This window comes from Thunnus thynnus, chromosome 1 (assembly GCF_963924715.1).
Source record: "Thunnus thynnus chromosome 1, fThuThy2.1, whole genome shotgun sequence".
NCBI classification, from domain to species: Eukaryota; Metazoa; Chordata; class Actinopteri; order Scombriformes; family Scombridae; genus Thunnus; species Thunnus thynnus.
This window is the reverse complement of record NC_089517.1, coordinates 32875289-32887025: the sequence shown is the minus strand read 5'-3', so window position 1 is coordinate 32887025 and position 11737 is coordinate 32875289. Positions and strand designations below refer to the sequence as shown.

At 39.5% G+C, this 11737-nt stretch overlaps 1 protein-coding gene across 2 annotated transcripts in view; it reads left to right on the top strand.

The window, feature by feature from the left end:
• Positions 1 to 7795: 7795 nt before the first annotated feature.
• rhpn2 (rhophilin, Rho GTPase binding protein 2) overlaps positions 7796 to 11737 on the top strand; it is a 29855-nt gene continuing 25913 nt past the window's right edge. The window contains exon 1 of one of the 2 annotated variants that reach the window (XM_067595957.1): positions 7796 to 7994. In XM_067595957.1, coding sequence (XP_067452058.1) covers positions 7929 to 7994 — 66 coding nt within the window. In that variant the 5' untranslated portion in view covers positions 7796 to 7928. The remainder of the gene's footprint in view (positions 7995 to 11737) is intronic. The other variant, XM_067595956.1, reaches the window with a different exon arrangement.

Below are 11737 nucleotides of genomic sequence, written 5' to 3'. Positions count from 1 at the left end.
AAAATGAAGTAGAAGAATAAGGGAGAAGAGTCAGGCCTAGGATACAGGGAGCTGTCTGTTCATTATCTGAATGTCAATTAAACAAAGACAAAACTGAAGTAATTGTTTTTACGAGCCAGGGAAGAACAGTAAGAAGTCAGCACCCAGCTTCAATCGATAATGTTAAAAACCACAAACTAAGCCAGAAATCTTGTTGTGGTCATGGACTCAGACCTGAATTTCGACAGCCACATTAAGACAATTACAAGGTCAGCCTACTATCACCTGAAGAATACATCAAGGATTAAAAGACTTATGTCTCAGCAGGATTTGGAAAAAGTTGTCCATGCATTTATCTTCAGAAGACTTGACTACTGTAAAGGTGTCTTTACAGGTCTCCCTAAAAAATCGATCAGACAGCTGCAGCTGATTCAGAACGCTGCTGCTCGAGTCCTCACTAAGATTAAGAAAGTGATCATATTACTCCAGTTCTCAGATCTTTACATTGGCCTCCTGTGTGTCAAAGAACTGATTTCAAAGTACTGCTGTTGGTTTATAAAGCATTGAATGGTTTAGGGCCAAAATACATTTCTGATCTAATGCTACATTATGAACCATCCAGACCTCTCAGGTCATCTGGGACAAGTCTGCTTTCTGTCCCCAGAGTGAAAACCAAAACCAAACTTCCAGAAAACTGTAGATCTGCTGCAACTCTCAGTTCTTTTAAATCACAGTTGAAGACTATTCTATTTGCCGCTGCCTTTGATTTAATCAAATTTGCATTGCACTGTAACTTTTATTCTCCTGTTTTATCTGTCTTATTCTATTTTAGCCTTTTTTTTCAAATTTCCAACTTAATACTTTTTAATTGTGTTTAAATGTCTTTTTAAATTGACTTATGTTGCTTTTATATTCTATCTTGATGCCTTTTATGTTATATTTAAAGCACTTTGAATTACCTTGTTGTTGAAATGAGGTGCTGCTTCACAGGTAGACATAAGGGGAAAGGGATGCTAAATAAGATAAAATGTGGACAAATGTTAACTCACACAATTTAAAAATACGGTAAATTTGATTAAAGTTATGAGTGTGCGACTCTCTCCTCTTCCCTCTGATTTACACTGTCTGCAGTTTGGGTGAAGGCTGCATTTTTTGCAGGACATCATAAAGCACTTCTAAAGTCCAAAAATGCAGACTTCAGAGGATCCATCCCATGAACTGGGACACAGCCACAGAGACTAGAAAGAGAGTCTGAGGTTAAAGAGGTGAGCGAGAGACAATAGATGCTGCACATCATCTTGGCAATGTGGTGCAGTACAAAATCTGTTGTTAACTGTGTGTTTGTTTTTGTATAAACAAGAAGATAAAGTCAAGAAAAGTCCACTCTGTTATAATTGAGGCCGATTTTTTTTTACTTCATTCAAATGTGTACAGTTCACACTAAACTCTTTCGAAGACAAATAGAAGGTGACACAGCACGTTAACCAAGAACTAACAAAGCACAGGTGCAAATAACTGCTGGCTCTGTTCCAGTTAGGTGTGTCAGTAAGCCAAGTAAACAAACCAGCATACTGGTCAACTCGTACAGCTGGCTGAAATAGCTCATAGGTAGACATATTTTTTTTAATCTTTTATATCACTTTCAAAGTCCATATTTGGGTGAAATTTTACACTTGGCTCACTATTCATACTGACGCAAATGGACCTAGATACTTAAAGATCAAACAGCTGAGTGGCATGTGAGTGTTGGCATACCAATCAGGTTACCACATGTAACTGTTGCAACCACACCACTCCTGAGTGTGGTAAGTATGTGACAGTCCAATTACGACCTGCAAACAGCGTCATTGTTTGTGACAAAAACAACAACATTTTTATTCACCACTTAGAGAGATTGTCATACAGTTGATGAGAACAAGAATTCAAACTAGCTTTATTACGTCAAGGCTCATTTAATGTTGCATTTTATAATTCAGCTTTAATAAAGCTTGTTTGCAAGGAAACTCGAAGGAAAAAAACTTGTGGAAATGAATGATTCATCTGTGGATACAAACTATAATAATAACCAGGAGCGATGCCATACCAGATGTATTTTATGTGTTGATTGCTGTAATATAGACCAATATAAATACCTATTAAACGTATGAATAAAATTCATATTGTCATTAATAGAATTGTGGCTTATGATGTACTAAGTTGCAGGTAATTTACTGAATCATCAGTGGTTCAGCATGTAGACACACTGATTAGTATGTAGCAAGTTTCAGAAGTAGAGTGGGCGAGAAAGAGGACACAACAAATAAAACAATGATGGAAGGAGAAAGAGGAAGTTGAGAGGAGGGGAAGGAGGGTCATTAAGGGAGGAAAGGAAGGAGGAAGGACAGCGACAGGTAGGGATGGAGAAGTGGTGCAGAGAAACAAAAAAGGAGGAATGAGGAAAGAGGGACCAAAAGAGAAAAGAAGGAGATGAGGCCATGAGCCTGACACCACTTTGCAGCCAAGGACAAACTATCACTCTCTCTCATTCTCTCTTTCATCCTGCCCTTGATCTATTCTTACTGTAGAGCTTCTGGAGTGCCTGTTCAAATGGTTTGCCATACTGCCCACACCACACATCATTTGTTAACAGGGAACCCAGAGTTCTTGTAGTTGGGGAGCAGAGCTGCATAGCAACCCTGCAGCACTTCCTGTTGGGCCGGGGGTTGAACGCCGGTGCCCGTTGTTCACCGCCTTGCCCCCTCTGCCTTTAGAAAAGCAGCCGGGAAGCAGTTCACTTAAAATCGGCTTTGTGCTTCGTTGTGAGGAGAAGAGAAATGAGCGGAAAGGCAAAGCGCCCTCAGTTCACTGCACTCTTTAACAGGCAGGGACTTCTATATGGTTTGACTGATATGCGTTTCTGAAGGCCAATAACAAGATTTTTGGAATGATGCTGCTGAAAGCTAAGCTTTACCATCAATATGAATTATCTTTCATTTTGGCTATTTCCAAAAAATGTAAATATGGAGTATTTTCAGTAGTAAATCACTGTAAAATATGCTGTGAATGGAAAATGCTGTTCATATTTAGAAGTTAAAAAAATCACCACACTGCTGTTCTTTGATTGTAAGAAAAATGTTTAAATTGGCTCTATAATTGCAGGGCTTGCTGGGTTAAATCATATAAACAGCTTATGTCAGATGTGAACATGACATGCCCTCTTGTCATTACATGCAATGTCAATGGGAGGTTAGTTTTTTATAGTCCTGGTTTCCATGGTCATGCAAGTGCATATCCTCTCAAAAACCAAAACCAACCAGGGACCAAGTATGTGCAGACTGCAGCAATTAAAGATAATGCTGTGCATTTCTTTGGTTGCAAACTAGTCATTATGCCTTTGATTGGATGGATTGTCTTTTAATGTTTGGAGTCCTATTCATTTTTCTCACAAGAGTTGGGGATGGTCACTAGAACAGCAGACAACACCTTTAGAGGAACACAAGAGTTGGGGGTGGTCACTAGAACAGCAGACAACACCTTTAGAGGAACACAAGAGTTGGGGGTGGTCACTAGAACAGCAGACAACACCTTTAGAGGTTTTTGCACTGACCCATAGAAGTCAGTGCAACAATGCCTTTTTGCTACACAAGATCTAGATCTCTTTAAAATGAATCTCTACATTGTCACGTTACATCAAATGCAACTAAAGGGCAACAAAAGACCAGCCTCTAGGTCTTTTTCACAGCATATATACCATAGAACAAAATGACCATGTATAATTAACAGTGGCTGATTGATTAACAATGGCTTCATGTCATTTAGTTGTACACGTTCCTGAGCCCTGGTGTTGTTCACACTGTTCACACGCTGGCTCAGTGGCTCAGTGGCATGGCTTACTAGAGCACTTAAGATACCCTGAGGAGCTATCTTGTAAACAAACACAAACATAACACACTATTTCCAGCTTCATAAAAGTGAGAGGAATAGAGGGAAAAGAAGGATGTTGTACAGCTTGCATACACTACACATTAGCAACACTGTACATGTGTGTATGTACCAATTAATATATATACATGAGTACATATGAATTGTTAGAGCATGAGATACAAACAAAATCTGCTCATCAAAACATTGCTCCATGGCCAATAATGATCAAGAAGGGTACCTCTAACTAAAACAGAGCCTCTTAATAGTGACGCTTGTGCTTTTCCTGCTATGAAAAGTCAAATGTGAGAAATGCCAGCTGGTAACCAGTAAAACTTTATCTTGTGTGACATTTTGACTTGATGAATTGCAACTGAAGAGCTTAAGAAATAATTAATGGCTGTTTCACTTAGGTGTGCCAGTTCTAGGGCTGACTCATTGGCACGGCTTACACATGCACCTAAATGGAACCAAACCATAACTGATTTCAAAGTTACACCAGTCAGAACGTCTTGAAATGAGCCAAGTATCTAGTAAAGCCATGCTGGTGGCCTGTAAATAGTATGAACATATAGTTTTATATGAGATATAGCCTATCAAACAAATTCATAAATGTATGTTGGCTACAATATAGTGGAATTATGTAGAATCATATGAATAAAAAACAAACAAAACTAAAGAAGGGAAACACATCATCCAGTGATTTACAAGGGAAGAACAATAATATACAATGTTAATGCCTACATTTTAACCACTACCTCCATCTAGTGGTCAATACTGTTTAGTACAACAATAATCATCTCAGCTTTGACTGGAGAACAATAACAGATTCTCACAAATCTCCAACTGGGACCAGCAAATGGTTTGCATTTATTTCAAAAATGTTGTCAATTAATTTAGTAACTGTATCAGTACTACTTTATAGCACAGTTAGAGGTACTTTGAGTGGCTCCATATTTTCATAATCACAGATGCAGAATCTCTTGAATGCATTTTTGTGTAACTGAAGTCGATACTTTTGCTGTGATGGTAGAAATAGGCAATGATTCCAGTGTTTAGTCAGTCACTCAGTGCACTATTTTCAGACCATCATGTCAATGTCAATTTTATTTCTCAAACAGAACAAGCAACAAATCTGACCTTGGACAAAAAGTGTTAATGTGCTGACTAACAAACCCTTTGCTGACGAATTATGACTGATAAAAACTTGCTCTCCTGGTTTGCTGTAACCAGAAAAACTATGTCTGCCTGTGAAACTGAAGGAAACAGGAACTTTGCGTGTATTAACAGGCGCCAACACCACTGCAGATGTCTTTGACCGATTCTAAGCTGGTCACCTGAAAAACTGGCTGGGCTGGTTTGTGCAGGATTGTGATACTTAGCTCAGTACTGTGGGAATGTGTGACGCCAGAATACAGTGAATGGTCAGTTACAACTTGAACTTCAGTCTTCTGTCCAGTTTCAGCCTCTTCTGTGAAACATTAAAGTTGTTCTCTGTCAGTAACTGTACTAATGTGAATGACTGACTCGCCATTTTTTAACTACGATCTTTATGTACTTGACTATGCTTGAAAGAAAACGCCCCAGAAGACAAAAAATCTGTCTGCAAATCTTTAAACATTCATGAATCAAATGGAAATAAAATCATTCACCCTCACAGATGCTGAATGAGGTTAAAAATAAATCAGTTTAAAAGTTTCTAAACTCTTTGTCTGGGTGCAGAAATGTTCCAGACAAAGACGGCTTTGGCTCAGTTTACAGCCACAGCAACACCTTCATCCTCTGGCTTTTCACCCTTATGTTCAATTGTGATCAATAATCCTCTCCTGACATTAATAACTGCTTCTTTCACAAACAGGAATTTAACCTGCTTTCTAACTGGCAAAACCGGCCACACACAAGCTCCACACGGCTCCTCTTGTTTCACCTCAGATGCAGGAATACTGATAAGCTAAACACACTACAGCTAAATACACGACAACAAGTACTACTGTGGTGCCCTTGAACAGACGGAGAACTGGCTGGTCAACAGCAGAGGGGTTGTTTCCAGTTCAGCCACAAACCTTTTCACTGATCAGAAACACAATCATAAAAAAAAAGCCTCAGCAGCTGAATCAACCACAGCTCCTTTCCGCTGATGTTGCCAGGCAACCAAATAAGTGCAGTTTAAAGATCACAGATGCTGTACATTTTTATTACTTTTTATCGTGTTCGTCTGTTAATGTCTGTATCCTGCAGACCAGCTGTCTTTGTCTCCACATGTGGGAGAAGAACTTGTTGAACTGTGCTGTTAAAATAGAATCATAATTATATTTTATTGCCTTGTGATAACGTTAAACTTTTGCACATTTTTTTAATACTACTACATACAACTCCATGTAATGTATTCTTTAAAAAAGATATGATATGGTGTTAAATTAAAATTCAGCAAATCAAACAGGCCTACTGCAAAGTCAGCCTCAGACAATCAAACTGTTCTGCCGAGGCGTTATTACTGTAACAGTTGTGATCATATATGCGTTGACATATGTGATTAAAAAAATTGTTTTTTCACTTTAAGTTCAGACTATCATTTCCTACACTTGAAGAGCATGTGAAGATGTACAGTGTATAGTGCATGTCCTTTTAGGTTGTCAGAGTGCAGGAAGTTTATGATACAGGCTTTTCACCAAAGAGTTTCCATGTGGTTTTAAATGGAAAAACTATTTTGCATAATTTTGCATAACTAGCACCTCTGCCAAATGCCACACAAGAAGTATGTTGCTAAACTACTCCTACTAGTACCTTTGCCATTTTTTAGTTTTAGTTTTTCTACTTTTTATTTATTTGATTATTTGTTAAAGTCCCCTTCCACTCAAAAATTGTTTTTTTGTGTTGTTCCTTCACTGTGATGTTTGAGCTTCACTGTGCAGAATGATGTACATGCAGAGTTTGACAGTAGAAGGCTGTTTTCACATCCATCTGCTGGAGGAGGGAAAGTTTCTCTGTGCTTGCAGGAAGTCAAGAGTTACCTGTGAGCATGATTTATGACATCACAACTCTGGAAGCCAGTCATGGTCCAGTACGCAACTCATACAAGTGATCAGTGTACATACACTGATAATGGACTTAACAGTGAAGTAGGAGACATCTTGTGTCCACCAGTTAAAATTGAAATGAACAATATCTGTGTATTCATAGATTCTAGATTTTAAGCAGTAATTTGTAATTATAAGATTTTTTAACAGGTAATTTAATATTTTTTGTGGCAAAACCACAAATAAATAATCAAAATAAACCCACAGCATTGACACTTTGACAGAGAGGTCAGCAAGTCCACAGTTTTTCCTTTTATTCTGTTGCTCTTGGATATTAAGGTGATAGATATTACAAGTATTATTTTTTAACGCTTTAAATAAATTACCTAACTATTATCCTATAACCTATAAGTGATAATATATAATAACTGGTAAAATGACTATATTGCAGTGTGGACTCATTGCATTTGGTCATTTCTATCCACACACTACTTTTTTATTTGACTTTCTGTCTCTCTTCTTCTGTAATTGAGTGGACTCACAGTCGATTGGCATTTTGATGACAATACATAACGAAATACAATATAATAAATTTAACAAAACCAGTAGGCATGCAGTTTCAAACTGGCTGATTTTAGCACACAATTGATCTACTTTATTAGAGCCAACTGGCATCAGATGATGTAACTTTATTGCCTGCAAATCAATAAAAATTTATGAGACTTATACTGTTGAACAGAAGATAGTTCACGTATTGTGCTGTATGAATGAAACAGGTGTGTGTGTGTGTGTGTGTGTAAGTGTGTAAGTATGTGTGTTGTTGTGAATGCACCACCCAGCCCTTTTTCTCCATCTGGGCGGGGTTTCTGGTTCCTGGTGGAAAAGTCCCTGGTTGAGAGGAATGAAGTCAGATCAGCGCCAGTGTCGGAGGAGAGAGGATACTCACCTGTTGAACAGCAGCAGTCTGCTTTAAATACACTTTTAATTCATTAGTTTTTTCTCTCTGAGAGTCTCAGAGTCCGAGCCTTCAGGATGACGGACGCTCTTTTACCAAACGGCATCAAAGACAGCGGAGGAGACAACAATTATTTCCGAAAGGTGAGTTTTGCTTCTCCTCGCTTTTCACAAAACATGCAGCTAACGCTAATGTACACTGAGAGGAAGTTATAGTTTTATTTTCACAGCTGTGAGTAGAAACATAATGACTTTAGCTTGTTTCTGGCATGACTGTGTTCAATGTTAATATAGCATTTAAAGGAGCCCCAGAAACAGATTTTAGATTATATTCAGCTCGTTCAGATATGATGGTATTTTATTTTTTTATTCGTTAGCCTACTTATTCGTAGTTAGGCTATTTAATATGTAGGCTGCCTGTTCACTGTTTTAATTATAGCCCTCATACGTTTATTGATTTATTTGCATAGCACTTTTCACACAGTAGCTGGTTGTAACTCAGGGTGTTGTACACATGAGGAAAAACATTAAAAAATAAATAAATCAAAAAATAAAACCTAAAGATACATTAAAAATGTAGAGTAACTATTTTATCCAACGTAGTAAATACAGGTTAATAAAACTAAGGTGTATATAAGATACCACACAGATAACTTCTAATATAATACAAATTCTGAAGTCATCATTTTACTGTTAGCATGGTTTCAGTCTTAAATTTAGTTCAACAAATACTGCAGCAGTTCCTGATGTGTCAGAAACTACAACGCTGTCAGCTTCAGGTGTCAGTGTGTGTGTGTGTGTGTGTGTGTGTGCGTGCGTGTGTGTGTGTGTGTGTGTGTGTGTGTTAATCCAGGAATAGCAGTTGGAATCTCCATATCAGTGACTGATAATAAAAGAAAAGAAAGAGCAGTGACCAAACATCCCATAATTAACGTTATCTGCTCCCTGCTGGCTGTGAGAGGTGCGACTGATGTGATTGGCAGTTAATAGGGAAAGCTTTGTTGACACCCCTGGTAAACTTAGCTGAGATTAGCCTGCTGCACTTAGATAGCTCTGGCAGACGGGCTTTGTTTTTATTTTTGATCTGGTAAAAAGCTTAATATTTCTTCTTAGCTTGCTCTATTTATTTTCTTAATTAGTGCTTCGTAACAAATGACTGTTGTGCTTAAGGGAACATTGTAAGACCACTGGACCCTTGACCTCCTCATTGATTGTCTGTATCTTCCAGTTGCACACGGGGAAGGTGCTCTGGATAACAACATCAGCTAAATGATTGAAATGTAAATGATGGTGGCAGGTTATCTGAACTGTTACCCAGACAAGAAGAAGAGCATTTCCCCCCACCTGTATTTGTGTTGAAGTCAAAGCCTTTTCATCATGTAAATTGGCGGTGAGTCATCATTGTCCAATGGCAATCATAAAAGCCATTAGCATTCATTGCAACAGTACCAGCAGAGAAACCCTTCTAACCAGTTTTCCATCTCATGTACCTGCGACTGTAACATTTTCAAGCGCTGCCCTCAGTGAGAGGAGCTGTGACTTTGCCTAGTTTGAGGCTATGAGAAAAGCACTTGGCAGTGGTTGAGTGATTATCTAATGGGTTTTTACTGTGTTGCCTGTCTGCCATGCTGTTGGTGTCCTCAACTGGAGTGTTTTTATAGGCAAGCATGTCTAGATGTGCATCTGAACAGGGCCTTTGTGTATTTCAATCCCCCCGAATCCCCTTCTGAACGCTGTCTGGATTTAGGCTCTGTGCTGCACTTCCTGTGTCTATAAAAAGGTCAGTGTGAGCCAGGGTCTGGCACTGTCACAGGGCATGTTGGGAGAAAGTACTAGAGCCTATTGCCTCGGTTATAAGCTGTTTCCTTTATTACTGTAACACATACTGTAGAGTCGAACTCCTCCTGCTCGCTCCATTGTTCTCACCCTCTCTTCATTTTCTTCGTCCTTTGTGTTGAACACTCAAGAGTCTTTAATTGCGGAAGGACTTCTCAGTATGAAAAGGGTTGCATATTCACTGAAACCAGAGGGCAATGAGTTCTGAGTTCTCAGTTTGTCATGTTAAAGAGATTTGCAATTTGGAAACAATTTGGTCAAATTTTAACCAAGTGGAGCCAAGATGATCTTTCCTTCCATTTTTTTTGTCTCCCCTTTTTTCTATTGGGTGAAAATGAGTTTAATGATTTACAAGGCCTCACTGGGTTCAACCGATGCTGCAGGGAGCTGTTGTGGTTCAGGGCTTCCGTCCCAGCCGTCCACTGTTTCACCTCCAGCTGGCTGAGGTCCGACTGCACGGCTGCAGGATGGAAAGATGGCAGGACAAACAGCCGAATCGGCATGTTTCTTCTCCTCATCCTCCTCGGCCAACAAGAGCATTGACGTAGCATCTGGCCCGAGGCCGTCCTACAGCCAGACCACAGACACAAATTGACAACATGTGTCCTGGTTTACAGACCAGACCGGCTCTCTTGACTCTGAGGAACACTCAAATTCCCCCAGCAGGGCCTGTATTGGAAAAAAAGGCAAATTAAAGATGATTTCTTGCAGGAGTTCACTGAATATAAAGACATCTCTTTTGGGACTGAAAGAAGCTTACTCCCTTTTGAGCAACCTCTCAAGGTGTATTCGTTATCACAACTGAAGTGGATACGTACATGAATTAGTCATTCACTTCATCATGGAGAGGCGTGAATATTGAGATACTAGGTTTATTTACTGGGCGAACAAGCAATTGTGAGTCAGTTACGTTGCCATAACTGGTTCATGGCTGACGCCTCTTCCTGGCTGCTTGCCAGTCTTAATCACCAGTTGTATAAACCGACTATCCCATGAGCCATTGCTCCGCATGTTCTTTATGAAGCCATAGTTATACAACAGCCAAATGACTTTCTATTTGATGGATATGATAATGGACTGGACTCTTTGTTTTGCTCTAATGAAGTGTTTTGTACGCCTACTGAGAAAGGCTGTACTGTTCGAGTGTGCCAGGGAGGGGTTCAGTGGGTTAGGTAAGGCATCAGTGTAGCTGGAGTTAAGGGGTCAGTTCATGTCTCGCTCAACATCATGTTGATTAAGTTAGCATTTTAATGGATCGTGTGGTGCTGTGACAAGTAATGCAGCACTGTTCCTTTATTCTGGAAACTGTTCATACTGTATGGGCATGTGAGTGTTGTTTTCAGACAGACTCGGAAAAATGTGAACTTATCGTTTTTTAAGCATCAACATCAGAAATGCTGAAGGTACATATTATACAACAATGTCCAAAAACTAAACTCATAATCTTTCTGACTCAGACTAAATACCAAATAAATTGGTATTAATCAGCAGGTTTATGGATGACACGTAAATCCTGACGATGTGACCGTCACCAGGGATGGTAATGGTCGCTGATATAAGTGGCGTCACTACACAGGATCAGATCATCACTTTGGAATGCTATCATGACGTTTCATTGCGTACTACATATTTAAGGCGGAAACAGGACATACTGCTGTGGTAACCATCACTAACCACTCCCTGGCTCGCATACACTCAACTCTTGATGTAATGATTGACGTGTCGACATACTGCAATGAGTCCACGCCCTCTCCAGCCGCGCGCTCACGTCCTCTCCCTGCCGTCACTCTAAAAATAGCTGCTGCTCTTACATCTAGCGGGGCCACGCCCCCGGCAGTTTCGATATGGCGCTGAGGCTTTCATTTGTATAAATGGTTAATCATTACACTCGTAGGTCAATATAGTGTTTTCACAGGAACACCCAAGTGACACAGCTGAGTGGACACAGAGAACAGATAAACTTCCAGTCAAATGTGACCCCTGTTGCAACCACTTGACCTTTTGTATTATAGAGTTGAAATATGCCCTCAAGAATGACATTACTTACCTGG